A 15,610-nucleotide genomic window follows, 5' to 3' on the forward strand; every position below is an offset into this window, starting at 1 on the left:
GATAACAGATTAATTTGGGGAAGACTTTTTCATAGGGTGGCTAGTTGCACTCCACTTCTGGTTGACTCTTCTCTGAGGCAATATTTTGTTTACCTGGCCTTTCAGTGGGTCTGTAAATGAAAACTACAGCCTCTGCCTCTGCTGTTAACTTTTTCTGCTACCTTAGTCTGAATACCTAAATGGCTTTTTTGGTGCCCTTGTTTGTCTATGATTATGGAATCTTTTTGAGTCTTATGTTTCAGATCAATACCAAAAGTCTGCTTCAACTACTCAACTTAAAAGGTCTGTCTGAAGGAAGATCAAGGTTTTATATTCCAACAACATTGAGGTCATTAGAGATGGAGCACAAGCTCAGATTGTTCAAAAAAGGTGAAAGGAAATTGGCTGTGCCCTTTCAGAGGAATCTTTGCCTGACAAAATTTATTACAATCACAGAATACTTAAATCTGGATGGCTGGACAAGGATCTGAACCATTGTCTTCCTGAATGTGAGTCCAGTGTGCCACCAACTGTGCCATTTCCTCAACAATGTCTCAAGGCTACTACCAAAAATATTCACAATTTTCTGCACTTCCCTGGGAAGTTTGTGGCTTAATTAATCCATAATATCCTCCTCTTCCATGGTTGGATCTAGGTATTCTAATTTACCTTCACAAAAAGCCTTTTATCACCTCTTGGGAATTAGTATAGTTTTGGCCAATATTTAGCTATGAACTTGGTGTCAAATTTTTCAAAGCTTGTACACTTGTCAAAGGATTTAATGGCCCATCCACATGCATACCCTAAAAGCAGCTGCAATATTACAGACTCATACACTAAAAATCGATATGCTGCAGAATTCTTGAAAATATTTTTAAGATCAGCTATAAGAAATTCCCTTTGGAAAGAAAAGATTCCGTCCACAAATAAGTATGGATTTAGAAATTACCTCTCATACAAAACTCAGCTTGCACTTTTCTTGCACAGTAAACCATGGATAAAGGGTCAACAGGCAGATTCCGTATTCACAGATTTCCTCAAAGGGTTTGATATAGTGTCCCACAGCAGACTGTTAATGATGGTCCAAGCATACAGAATAGGTTCTCAGATATGTGAGTGGTCTATGACCTCTTAAATAACAGAAATCAGCATCTTGTCCTTCACAGAAAGTGTTCAGAGAGAAGGGTATTGTCAGGAATGGCCCAGAGGAAATGTGTTAAGACCACTCTTGTTTCTATAAAAATATAGATGATCTCATGGATAGGTGAGCAGCAATCTGCAACTGCTTGCTGATGATGCTGTGGTACACAGGAAGGATACAAGATGAATTAGACAGAATTTCTGTTAGGTGTGATGAATGACAGCTTGCTCTAAACATAGAGAAAATGTAAGGTAATGCACATGAGTAGGAAAAACAATCCTGTAATGTTCAAATACAGTATCGGTGGTGTGCCATTTGGCACAGACAAGTTGAGTAAATATCTAGGTGTATCATTGCAATGTGATATGAAATGGAAAAAGGTTCCAAAGATGGTAGCAGGGAGGCATATAGTTGATTTGCACTTATTGGGAGAGTTTTAGGAATGTGTAGCTCATCTACAAAGGAGACCAAATTTAGAGCACTTGTGACCCATTTTTGAGTACTGTTGGAGTCTTTGGCATCCCAAAGCAGGTCTGATTAAGGGAAGACATCAAAGCAATTAAGAGATATGCCACTAGATTTGTTACTAGCAGTACTGACCAACACATGTTACGAAAACGCTTTGTGAACTCAAATGGGAATTCCTGCAGAGAAGACAAGTTTTCTTTTACTTTTCTTTTTTTCCCCCTTTTTCACAAAATGCTATTAATAAAATGTAGAGAACCAGTATTTGGAGTTGACTGCAGTACAATTCTACTGCTGCCAATGTACATTTCACATACAGACCATGAAGACAGGAGAAACTAGGGCTCATACAGAGGCATATAGACAGTGATTGTTCCCTTGCTCCACTTGCAAGTGGAATAGGAATGAAAATGACTAGCAGTGGTAGACGGTACCCTTCACCATACACGATATCGTGGCTTGCACAGTATGTACATACATATAGATGTGCCATTGTAATACAGTCATGTTCTGTCATTCCCTTCATAAGCTTTTTCTTACATTCATCAATGAAGTCTAAAGGATGCACTTCACCTGTGGGATTGAACTTTTTATCGAAGAGAAACAAGACTACTGCAGCAAGAAGTTGGACTGAATTTACTAGCCCTTTGCTTCATTCTTTGCTCAAGATAATTAATCTTTTCTTGTATCCCTTCATGAATCCTTACCAAATTTTCACATCTTTCTTTTATCTGAACTCCGTGAAATACACTATCCTCAGTCCATGAACCAACTTGGTCATTAATTTTAATAACTTCTTCACTCACATTACCATCAAACTGTTCACATTTTTCTGTTATTTCTCCCTTAAACTCCTCTAATTTACTACCAAATTTCTTGATGAGATTTTCTGTTCATAATCAGCCACTTTGTCCATATGCTCTTTCAATTCTTTGTTTGATAGTGTCATACTTTGCAATATTTATTGTCAATATTCCTTGGCAAATTTTTGAACATGTCACGGTTTGACTTATTCACTGTCCTCATGTCTTCCTGCATGATTATCATCATATTAATTATCTGACTTAACCTGTCATCTTGTGCATTACTCACTTCAGGTTTTACTAGGTCTAATGTGTATTCCACTTCTGCTCCCCCTCTCAACTGTAAATGAGCACCATCTTCATCTCTATTCATGTCTGAATTTCCAACATGTCCACTCAAATGCTCTTTCTGCATGTCCTCTTTAGTATTTGGTTGCTTGTCATCACCAGATTTGTCCCAGTCTTCTTTTACCATGCATGCCGTGTTTGTATTGTCCCCTCCTTTCAGGAATCCCCATCTTGTCTTCCCCCTTATCACCTTTGTGTTTTCTGTCTAGCACTGTTCTCACCTCACACATCCCCTTCCATTTTTGATGTAAAAAACTTAATTTTAAAAGAAAAAATAGATCCCTCGTCAATTTCAAAATATCTTTATTTAATTTATTTATACAATTAATTCAAATCTATACATTATCCCACACAGAAAATTACATTTATTACCATTTTTTGTTGGGTTTTAGACAATCAAAAGAATGTTCAGTTGGTGAGCTGGAAGTACAATGAAACAAATGTGGTAACTTCAGATATAACTAGACATGAAAGATGAAGAAATTTAAATGAATGTTTACATACTACCGATTAGATATTATCTGGTTATTCTGAACAGTTCTACGGTAAACAATAGCATATTAACTTTCGTATGTAAATTTAGTTACATACTGCAGACTACTCTTAATATTTTAATTTTGATTACAATGTTACATATCTAACTTCTTAATGAACATTTTCCTCTCAACATTTCAAGGCCATTGCAAAATATAATATTTGTCTTTTACCATTCAGTCTTAAGAAATAGAAAAATACATTTATGTATTACTGTGGCTCTGTAGTCAATAACATTTCTCCACATAATTTAAAAAGCATTGCGGTAGCATTTTATATGAATGCTAAAGAAAACAATAGATAATAAAAAATTGAATGACACACTGAGTGGAGAAGACTTGAAATAATGAATAAATATTTCACAACCAAAAATTTTTCATTAAAAGTTTTACTGTTTTTATTTTTTTCAAGACTTGTATTTGATTACATAAGTTGGCTAATCAGTGTTTATTAAGTCCTGCAGTCATACTTAACAATCTATTTCCCCCTCTGAACTTATTATTTCTGCCAAGAAGTTATAAAAACAAATGTACTGTAGCTCACTTTTATTCTGTTGTGAATGTATTCATGAACATAAATTCAGCATTGTGTTCAGGGAACATGTGACATCAATGAAATGTGAAAAATTTAATAAAAGATTATCTTAATTAAATTTTGATATTATCATTACATTTCCTCATATTTGTGCAGAAAATTTTATTATTTTGTGTGAATGAATATTTAATAAAGTTAATTAACTGCTCTCCATGTATTGATTATCACACAGTAATCAAACGTAACTCGGCACAAACAACACATTCAACTGTGTGGTGAATATTTTACTGCAGAACGTGCTGAGACAACACAAACATCTGTTCTCTACACCCATATCACACAAAAGAGCTTTTTTAATAATAAAATAAGTATTTTCACTTTCTGGATTTTTCTAGATCAGTCCGGTATGTAGAACCTACGGTTTATAATGTTTCCCATTGCAACGTATGACGGTCTCTCCATTTTATTACATTAGAATAAGAATGGAAAGGTTACTGATCATGCAGAGCTCTAAATGCATTATTTCTTAATATAAACATTCACATGCATAAAAGTATTTTATTACCATATTTTCTTAATATAAACATTGACACGCATGGAAGTATTTTATTACCCTACTTTCTGGATACAAACATTCACATGCATGAAAGTATTTTTATTACCCTGATTTCAGGCATTTATAAATACTTGTTGAGTTTGGCTGGAATCTCTCTCTCTCTCTCTCTCTCTCTCTCTCTCTCTCTCTCTCACACACACACACACACACACACACACACGCACGCACACACACACAACTTCAGTCTCTTTGCAGCTTCTCTCCACATCTACATTTCTATACTACTCTATGCCCTCTCCACACATCAATGTATGGTTACATCAATTAATGAAATTAAACTGTAAAACACCTATCACACACAAAGCCCTTAATAACATAGTAATTTCAACACTGTGAGCTAAGTTGCCTACAAGGAAGGAAGCACAAACATTAATATACATTCAGATATATACAAAATGTCATGAAGTAAAGCTGCAGGTTTGCTATGTTTAGCACAATAATTTAATTCCATCACATAGTCTTGACTTAAATCATCAGTTTTTTAACTGAAGTTGTGAATGTCAATACTTTCCCACTAATGTTGTTCTGTCATACATAAACATTAAAATTGTGGTTACAGATGAGATCATGAAGATATGCTTTTGTTGTTACCGTCCAACCAACTCCATTAAAGTTCAAAAGCACTCTCTCTTTATTACATATCCTTGTTTTTTATATTCTGCAGCAGTAGTTCTGTTGATGAGGTATGGACATCCAACATTAGCTCACGAGTTCTCTCCACAAGTGATCCCACATCTTCTTTGTTCAGTCCTGTAGTGTCTATTGGTGGAAGGATGGTTATGACAGCTTTTCCTGCAATAAAGAAGTTACTTAAACATATCATTCCTTTTTAAAAATTTTATGATTAGTGGTGAACAGAAAACCTAATTGCTAGATTTTATACACAATTTTTCAATGGAAGTGTCCTATGAGATCACTCATGAAAATATGTTCATATGATACTCTCAAAATGCCCGTTTGTTATTTACCTACATAACTGAAATGAATATGTGCATACCTCTAGTGAACTTCAGTATTAATTTTTGGAGAGGAAATTAAAGCAGAGGCAGAATATATTACTATCAGGGGTTCTATTCAGGAGGGGAGGGGGAGGGGGAAGGAAATTTTAGAATGTATGTTCTATCATCAACATCTTTGTAGGGGTGCGATGATAGAAATGCCTACATTCCCTCCAGGTTTTTCTTTCTTATGTTTAGTATGCAGACATCCAGTCTGTGGAAGACTTTCTGCAAAAAGTCACGCTCAAGCTCATCCATATGGGTTGACCCTCATGTTACTTCCACTGATGAAAAATCTGGAAACTTGTATCTATATATGGTTTCAGTAAATTGTTCTTTGGAAGGGGAGGGGTTTATGGCCCACTCCCCTCCCCATCACCCTTGAATCCACATGTGGAAGGAAGTGTGAGGAATGGCAGCTTGCTCTTAATGTAGAAAATGCAAGTTAATGCAGATGAGTAGGGAAAACAAGCTTGTAATGTTCAAATACAGTATTAGTAGCATACTGCTTGACAAAGACAAATCAATACAATATCAAGGCATAAGAGTGCAAAACAATATGAAATTGAAATAGCACATAAGGACGGCAGTGGGTGAGGCCAATCGTCGATAACAGTTCATTGGTAGAATTTTAGAAAAGTGTACCTTATCTACACTGATGGAAAAAAAATCACAACCTGAGAAAATAATTAACATAGAGTAATGAAATTTTTGGAATACATTTGCCTAGGCAACATATTTAAGTGGTTAACATTGAAAAATCACAGGTTAGTGTATGCATGAAAAAGTCACTGCAAATGTGAAATGCTGGTACATTAATAACTGGTGTAACCACCAGAATATTGAATGCAAGCATGCAAATGTGCATGCATTGTATTGTATCGTACAGGTTCCAGATGTTGGATGTGAGATGTCAGTTTGTGCGCTGGAGTTTCATGCGTGTTTCACTCGGATGGTCAATTCAGGCACGGTTGATGCTGTTTGTTGATGATGTCCCACATGTGCTCAACTGGAGACGGATCTGTTGACCAAGGATTCCAAGGCAAAATGTTGACACACTGTACAGCATGTTGTCACAACAACAGTGTGTGGGCGAGTGTTATCTTGTTGGAAAACATCCTCTGAAATGAAGTCCATGAATGATAACACAACAGGTAGAATCACTTGACTGACGTACAGATTTGCAGTCACAGTAGATAGGATACCCATGAGAGTGCTCCTGCAGTCATAAAATCAAACACCAGACCATAACTCCAGTTATAGGCCCAGTGTGTGTAGCATGCAGATAAGTTGTAGGTCCAGTGGGTGTAAGATGCAGACAGGTTGGTTGCAGTTCTTCAGCTCCTTCTACAAACACACAGCCATCACTGCACTGAGGCAGAACCAGCTTTCATCAGAAAACCCAATGGACCTTCAGCCTGACCTCCACTGAGCTCTCGCTTGACACCAAGGAAGTTGCAAATGGGGGCAGTTTGGGGCCAGTGGAATGCACACTACAGGGCATATGGCTCAGAGCTGTCTTTGAAGTATGTGATTTGTAACAGTCTGTTGTGTCACTGTGATTCCAACAGCAACTCAAATTTCTGCTGTAGATGCAGTATGATATGCCACAGTCATATGCTGAACATGATGACCTTCCCTCTTGGCAGTGCCACAAGGATATCCGGAGCCCAGCCTTCTTGTGACCATACTTTCTTGTGACCACCACTGGCCTGCAACCACATACAGTGGCTCCCAAGTCTTTCTGACATATCAGAGAAGAAATATCCAGCTTCATGTAGCCCTATTACATCATCTTGTTCAAACTCAGTGAGGTGATGATAATAACATCTTTGTTGCCCCAAAGGTATTCTTGACTAACATCAGCTGACCATGTTCAATCTGAAAGTGGACTAACACTCAAAACTGTTACAGCATGTATTTAAAGTAAACCTAATTTGCATCCTCATAGTGGCAATACTAAAGCCACTCTTGTGCAACTGACATGAAATTTAAATAAGTATCATCTTTCAAATTTAGAAACATGCTTACCAACTTTTGTTTATGTTGCACAGCTCCTTCTTAGTGTTACATTCCTTTTTTTCCCTTTTTTCCTGGCAGTGGATAAACGAGACCACAAACAGAACACTAGGGAGACCCATTTTTGAGTGCTGCACGACTACTTGGGATCCCCACAAGCTTAGATTAAAGGAAGACTTTGAAGTAATTCAGAGGCATGATGCTAGATTTGTTACCAGCAGGTTCCATCAACACACAAATACTACACAAATGCTTCTTCAACTCAAATGGGAATCTGTGGAGGGAAGACAACATTCTTTTAGTGAAACACTGTGGAGGAAATTTAGAGAACAGGCTTTGAAGGTTACTACAATACAGTTCTACTGCTGCCAATCTACATTCCATGTAAGGGCTGCAAAGATTGTTCGGTTGGTTTGTATGAGGGAGGGGACCAAACAGCAAGGTCATCGGTCCCATCGGATTGTGGAAAGATGATGAAGGAAGTCGGCTGTGCCATTTCAAAGGAACCATCCTGCCGTTATTACCTGAAGTGATTTAGGGAAATCACAGAAAACCTAATTGAGGATGGCCGGACACAGGTTTGAACTGTCATCCTCCCGAATGCTAGTCCAGTGTGCTAACCAATGTGCCACCTTGCCCGGTGGCCACAAAGAGAAGATAAGAGAAATCATGGTTCATACAAAGACAAACAGACTTCATCAGGTTACCTTCCATTAGGAAAGTTGGTGCACTCAGTGACTGTGATATTATTTATGAATTATAGAGCACAGCAATCAGTCGTCCTTTTTTTGTAGGTTTTATTTGGCAAATCCAGATTTCAACTAGTGCCTAGCCATTATCAATGCTAAAAGTACAAGAAGTACATAGTCAGGCTATACTATAAAAAGTTACAGCTCACGGCATAACCTATATAGCTTATACATTAGATTACATTCCGCTATTTTCTAGTCTCGATACATGTCAGTTCCCTATTGTTCAGGCATCAGTCACAGTTCTTTGAATACTACTTTATAAAGAAGGTAGGCAGAAATGTGAAGTGGTCATGATAATGACATCAGGGCTATGTTTGTGAGAAAACAAGTGCTGAGTGATAGCTTATATCGGTTACATTTTGAACTTGCCAATGTACTTTTGCCTTTAACCTACGACACAGTGCTACATGGTGATAGGAACACAGTGGATAACGTGGTACAGAAAGCAGAGCAAAGACATCATAATAAGATTCTGAGATTGGAAAACAGGGCGACAATGAGTAATGATGATTGTGTATCAAAGTTCAACTTCTTCCCAAGAGTGTTGAATTTAACTAACATTATTTTTGATCAGAGTGAAATGGAAATCCTTAGTAAGGGTATGAAGTTTAATGTAGTTAAGAAAGTGGATTGTAGGGCTATAAAAGACATGTGGTCTATACTAAGTGTGCCACTGACTCACTGAGAGTGCCAAAACTTGATCAGAATAAGATTTGTTTAGCAATTAATAATATTATGGCGAATGAGGTTAATGAACCTGTCCCCAATTCTATAGAGGAGAAAAGACTGGTTCAAACTATCAATTCTAAGCTTTCTGAAAGTGACGCCATAGTAACTAAGGGAGACAAAGGGGGAACAATTGTGATCATTGCAAAAGATGTCTATACCGCAAAAACTAAAATTCTTTGAAGATAATAATATTAAGAAAATCGATAACGTCCAAAGCTCACAAGAAACTGCTTGATCAGTTAAAAACCTGCAGTGAGATAATATCACCAAGAGAGGTACAGAGACTAAAGGTTATGAACACCCTGGCACCCACACTCAGGACACAAATAAAGGTACATAAAGAAGGCTATCCAATATGCCCGGTGGTAGATGGTAGTAGTAGTCTTTTCCATAAAGTGGCTGGAAAATGCCTGCAGTCACTCAAAACTCATTATAAATTCTATAACCATTTTCCATTAAAAATAGTATTGAAGTTATCAAAAAAATTAGAAATACACCAATAACTAATGAAATGAAATTTGTTTTTCTCAATATCGTCAACTTATACACAAACATATCTATTGATAAAACTGTGCAGGTCATTCAGCATAATTTAATGGAACAAAACAAGCTTTCCATGAGGGAAGTAGATGAATTCATTGGGCTACTTACCATAATTTTGAAATTTAAATACTTTAAATTTAACAGGGACATTTATTCCCAACACGACAGTCTCAGTACAGAGAGCTCAATATCTGGAATGCTCGCTGACATCTTTATCAATTACACTAGAAAACAGACCCTTTTCTAAAAATCCTTTGTTGGCAGACAAAATTGTATACTACTTTAGGTACGTAGATGACACACTGCTGCTAATACAGGGTAACGATGATGTCATCAACACTACAGAAGCCAAATTTAATAACTAGCATGAAATGATTAAATTTGTGTGTGAAACTGAAACAAATAAATCTATTACTTTTCTAGATCTATCAATTCGGAATGAAAATGGTAGGCACACATTTGGTATCTTTCACAAAACGACTTGTACTGATAGCATTGTGGATTTCACTTCAAACCACCCAGTTCAACATGATAAGACATTTTTCAATTTTGCTATCAATCAAGTGTTCAAAATTCCATTGTCAAAAGGTGAACATGATGATGAAATGGCAACAATAAGGCACATTGCAAAAGTGAATAACTATCCACATGATTTTGTAGGTACTATACAGGGTGAGTCACCTAACATTACCGCTGGATATATTTCGTAAACCACATCAAATACTGACGAATCGATTCCACAGACCAAACGTGAGGAGAGGGGCTAGTGTAATTGGTTAATACAAACCATAAAAAAATGCACGGAAGTATGTTTTTTAACACAAACCTACGTTTTTTTAAATGGAACCCCATTAGTTTTGTTAGCACATCTGAACATATAAACAAATACGTAATCAGTGCCATTTGTTGCATTGTAAAATGTTAATTACATCCGGAGATATTGTAACCTAAAGTTGACACTTGAGTACCACTCCTCTGCTGTTCGATCGTGTGTATCGGAGAGCACCAAATTACGTAGGGATCCAAAGGGAACGGTGATGGACCTTAGGTACAGAAGAGACTGGAACAGCACATTACGTCCACATGCTAACACCTTTTTATTGGTCTTTTTCACTGACGCACATGTACATTACCATGAGGGGTGAGGTACATGTTCGACGGGCGTTTCATATGACGTGGAGGACGCATAAATTGGCCAGCCCATTCTCCTGATCTTACACCTCTGGACTTCTTTCTGTGGGGTACGTTAAAGGAGAATGTGTACCGTGATGTGCCTACAACCCCAGAGGATATGAAACAACGTATTGTGGCAGCCTGCGTTGACATTACACCAGATTGCAATTGTGTGCAGCAAATGATGGCCACCACATTGAACATCTATTGGCCTGACATGTTGGGACACATTCTATTCCACTCCGTAATTGAAAACGGAAACCTCGTGTGTACGTGTACCTCACCCCTCATGGTAATGTACATGTGCGTCAGTGAAAAAGACCAATAAAAAGGTGTTAGCATGTGGACCTAAGGTCCATCACCATTCCCTTTGGATCCCTACGTAATTCGGTGCTCTCCAATACACACGATCGAACAGCGCAGGAGTGGTACTCAAGCGTCAACTTTAGGTTACAATATCTCCGGATGTAATTAACATTTTACAATGCAACAAACGGCACTGATTACGTATTTGTTTATATGTTCAGATGTGCTAACAAAACTAATGGGGTTCCATTTAAAAAAAATGTATGTTTGTGTTAAGAAACATACTTCCGTGCATTTTTTTATGGTTTGTATTAACCAATTACACTAGCCCCTCTCCTCACGTTCGGTCTGTGGAATCGATTCGTCAGTATTTGATGTGGTTTACGAAATATATCCACCGGTAACGTTAGGTGACTCACCCTGTATACAAGAACACAGCTAATAAATACAAAAATAGGACGACACTTTAAAATAATATGGCTTCTAAAGAAAATACTAAGTTTGTTAGTTTACCTTACAATGGAAAAATGAGTACAAGTATAGCAACTATCTTTAGAAAGTACAATGTGAAAGTTTATTTTGAAACAAAAAATAAGTTAGGATGTATTTTGCAACACACTGTAGATACAAAGAACATATTTCATGCTTCTGGAGTTTATAAAATTCATTGCCTGGGCTGTAAGGTCTGTTATGTTGGCCAAACAGGAAGGAGGCTGGAAACTAGGTTTGGGGAACACGTCACATTGGGCAGAAAGGATACCAGGGAGAAATAAAGTACGGCTGCTCATTTACTTACAACAAAACATAAGGTGCCGACTCTGACATCTAATGTGAGATTGCTACATAAACGTGAGAAGGGCAGGTTTCTCGACCTCCTAGAAGAGCTGGAGATCTTTTGCCATCACAAGAATGCCGACAACAACCTGATTCATGATTTGGTCATTATGAAAAATGCACTCTTCTGGGAATTGTTTGGAAACTTGTTGCTAGGAAACAGTATAAGGTTTGACCTAGAGGGAACAAAGTAGCTCCTGCCATCTTGCCAATATGTAGCAGCCATTAGCATAATACTGTACGAGTATGATGGTTATAACATTGAACCTACAGCACTTTCCCCATGGCATGTTAGTTTAGATGCATATACATTGTTAATAACAGCAATTCAGTGTACTGATTTTATTGTATTTATAATTAAAATGTGGTTGAAGTGACACAGAGGCTAGCACTCTCTACATCTGTAATGGAATGCCAAATCACACCAACCATCCATCTTGCTAACATTTGGCACCATCTACAAACAACTCAGTTAATACTAGGAACAACATATCTATTATGATGATTAAATAAAGAGAAAAATAATACAAAGATAACAACATTTAAATCAGATCAATTCTAATAGTTACATGTAGCATGTGCCTCCTTGTGTCTTGTAAATAAATTTTAAAAAAAGCTTTTACCCATCTGAAATAACATATGTGTTTAAAGAATAAAAAACAAATAACTAACAAGGAGTGAACCTGGAAATTTCATTATATTTTCTATGTTTATTGGCAAATGTGGAAATAAGTCAGTCAGCAATTTAAAGAATTTTACTTATGTTTTATTTTGTGTAATTCCCATGCACATTGGAAGTTTTTTACTTTCCTTTGAATGTTATATATTACGTATTTCATATAGAGGGCACCATACAACCAATCAATGTGTTCTCCACACAGCCTACCTTCTTTATACAGTAGTATTCAAAGAACTGTGACTGATGTACAAATAACAGGAAATTGACATGTATTGAGACTAGAAAATAGTGGTATGTAATCTAATGTATAAACTATATAGGTTATGCTGTGAGTTTTAACTTTTTATAGTATAGCTTGACCATGCACTTCTTGTATTTTTAGCATTGATAATGGCCAGGCACGAGCCAAAATCTGGATCTGCCAAATGAAACCTACAAAAAAGGATGACTGATTGCTGCAATCTATAATTCATAAACAAATAGACTTGCTTTTCTCTCACCCCATTTGCAAGTGGAACAGAAAATGACTAGTAGTGGTACAAGGTACCCTCCACTATGCACCATATGGTGGTTGGCAGAGATGCCAATAAAACTAAATGGTAGCGAGAGGAGAAAAAGCAGAGAAAATCTATAGCTGAAACAAGCTTACTATTCTAGCTGCCCCTGTACAAGTTCATCATGATAATTGGAAATTCATTGTAGCTCAATGTGTAGTGACAGGAAATAACTGTCATAGGAAACAGGTAAATAAAGAAGTTTCTGTGACTGAAACAGCTTGGGTCAGTAATGAGCTACTTGTCACCTACAATTTATTTGGTGCAAACTATTAAAAGAGAAACTATGCAGCTAAGTGAACCTAGTAGCTATTATGAAATGAGGCCATTGTACCAGAAACTGAAATTACAGAACATGAGTCTGCGAATTATTTGAAGACATGACACTGGCCAAATAGGATCAATATAATTTGTGTTGCAAACATGACCGATGAAGTATGTGGCAGCATATTCCTCCAAGACCTCAGACTCTTTTTCATGGTACTTTACATTCTGATTAATGAACTTTCTGTGCCATTGTAAACTGATTATTGGTCACTTCTTTGGCAGTGAACACTATTCAGTACTACTGATATCTTTTCCTGAGGAGATGACATCAAAATGCAGAACATGGTATTCCATGAGCATTCAAGGGGATTAAAAATTATTCTGCATCTGCAGCTGTAAAGGTTGAAAGAATGTGATTCCTCACCACTGAACATTTCATTTGCTCACATCAAGTATCAAAGACCACACATAGAATCAAATAAAGGAGAACTTAATGAGGCACACAAATAAAGCAACAACAGAAGGGAAGCAAGAAATGCAAGTGAATAAAGAAAATATGACCAACAATTAAGCCAGAGAAACTCACTGACGTGTTGATGATAAAGAAATAGAGGAAAGGAGGGTCTCGCAGTATAGTTATGATGAATTGTTCTCTGATGAAAATAGGAAAATAGCATGCTTGTTAGCTGGCTCTTCGCCTCCACATTCTATAGCCTCTTGCCTCACAGCCACCTATAATAATGCCCCATGACCATACTTATCCAGTACCCAGACTCTCTTTCCAGCAGTCTCCCGTTCCTCTGTCCTGTCCCCCCTCGAAATCCACTACCAGGCACAGGTGCTGATGGCTGCCTATGTCTCTCCCTCCAAGCCTCAGCCACTCTTTCCCAGCTCTCTCCCCCACCCCCACCTTTCCAGCCTCAACCACTCTTCCCCAACTCTCTCTCCCATCCACCACCTTTCTGTCCTCACCCACTCCACCCATCGTGTGTATGAGTGTTTTGCCCTTTACTCCTTAAATTATATTATTATATAAGTTGGATATTATTCTCGCCTGTTAAAAGTTCATGCTTGTGACATCATTTTGGTAAGAAGTTTTTTTGTTACACATGGACCATAAGCAATGGCATATCATGGTTTCACATTATGGAAAGGATCTGGAAATTGGGAAGATTGAAGAAAAAAATGACATGTTTTCAAATACCAAAGAAAACCACATCTACAAACATTCACAATTGTTTCATATGTGAAACAATAATCCATTAAGATTGGTGAAGACACTTTGTTCTGTGACTTTATAATCACATTAAAGGTATCCTTTAACAGTGGGCTTATCAACCATAGAAGACGTATTGAAGGAGATAAGAATGCCACAACATTACATGGTTATAGATCTGTTGCATACATATTACTTACTAGGACAAGAGGAGGGATAGAAATAAGCATGAAAGAGAATAGATGACATTTTGAAAACTAAATTCATCATACATGAAGTCTAAAACAAATTAGATGTGAAGTATTATCATTGAGTGAGATGATGAGCAAGATTTGTAGGCCAGTAATTAACTATTATACTTAAACAGATAATTTTTAAGAATAGAAATAATCAGTCATCAGCTGCACAATTTTTATTAAATTAACTTCTTGACTAGTTTTGACAAATTAATTTGCCATCCTCAGAAGATCATACAATTAAGCTTACATCAGAAAGCAACTGCCAAGCAAACTCTGGACAATGGAGTCCTACAAAAACAAAAATTTAGTGACTACCATGGCTGGATCACAATTAACAGCTGATTAAAAACCATAAGTACAGTAAAATAAAGATAAACATACAATTATTACAAAATTTTACATAATACTGTCAAGCAGTTAAAAAGTAACATAAAAATGTGAAGATGTGGTGACCAAAAAAACTTTGTATTATAAGTAAAATATTAAACCACCATGAGACATATGATGAGCAACAAGAGCCTGATAGTTTGACTATGAAAGATTTTACATATATAAGAATGTGTTCGTGTGCCTAAAAGCTTTCGAAGACTAAGACAAATGAGGGTGCTTGTGTCTATAACTTAAGTCAAACAAAACATAACATCAGTCTTCAAGAAATGGAACACCTTTAAGACCTTACATCACATGCTAATGAAGTGTATAAATTTATATACGAAAGTGACATAGCTTGTACAAAGGGCTGAAGAATGGGTACAATGATCAGGTTTACTGAATAATCAACTGATTGTGGTGCCGTGAGCTGACAGAGAAGTGGTTCCACATTGAACTTTCCAGTATCTTGAAATAGAGGCTGACCGCTGGATACAAGTTTTCAGTGGCAC

The 15,610-nt window shown here is 36.9% G+C and overlaps 1 protein-coding gene across 2 annotated transcripts in view; it reads right to left on the reverse strand.

Annotated features, from left to right (window-relative positions):
* Positions 1 to 3,087: 3,087 nt before the first annotated feature.
* The window catches only part of LOC126248401 (1-acyl-sn-glycerol-3-phosphate acyltransferase alpha-like), an 824,096-nt gene continuing 811,573 nt past the window's right edge, over positions 3,088 to 15,610 (reverse strand). For both annotated transcript variants that reach the window (XM_049949347.1, XM_049949348.1), the window contains exon 9: positions 3,088 to 5,212. In XM_049949347.1, the coding sequence (XP_049805304.1) occupies positions 5,055 to 5,212 (158 nt within the window). In that variant the 3' untranslated portion in view covers positions 3,088 to 5,054. The remainder of the gene's footprint in view (positions 5,213 to 15,610) is intronic.

The sequence above is a fragment of the Schistocerca nitens genome, chromosome 3 (genome assembly GCF_023898315.1).
Source record: "Schistocerca nitens isolate TAMUIC-IGC-003100 chromosome 3, iqSchNite1.1, whole genome shotgun sequence".
NCBI lineage: Eukaryota > Metazoa > Arthropoda > Insecta > Orthoptera > Acrididae > Schistocerca > Schistocerca nitens.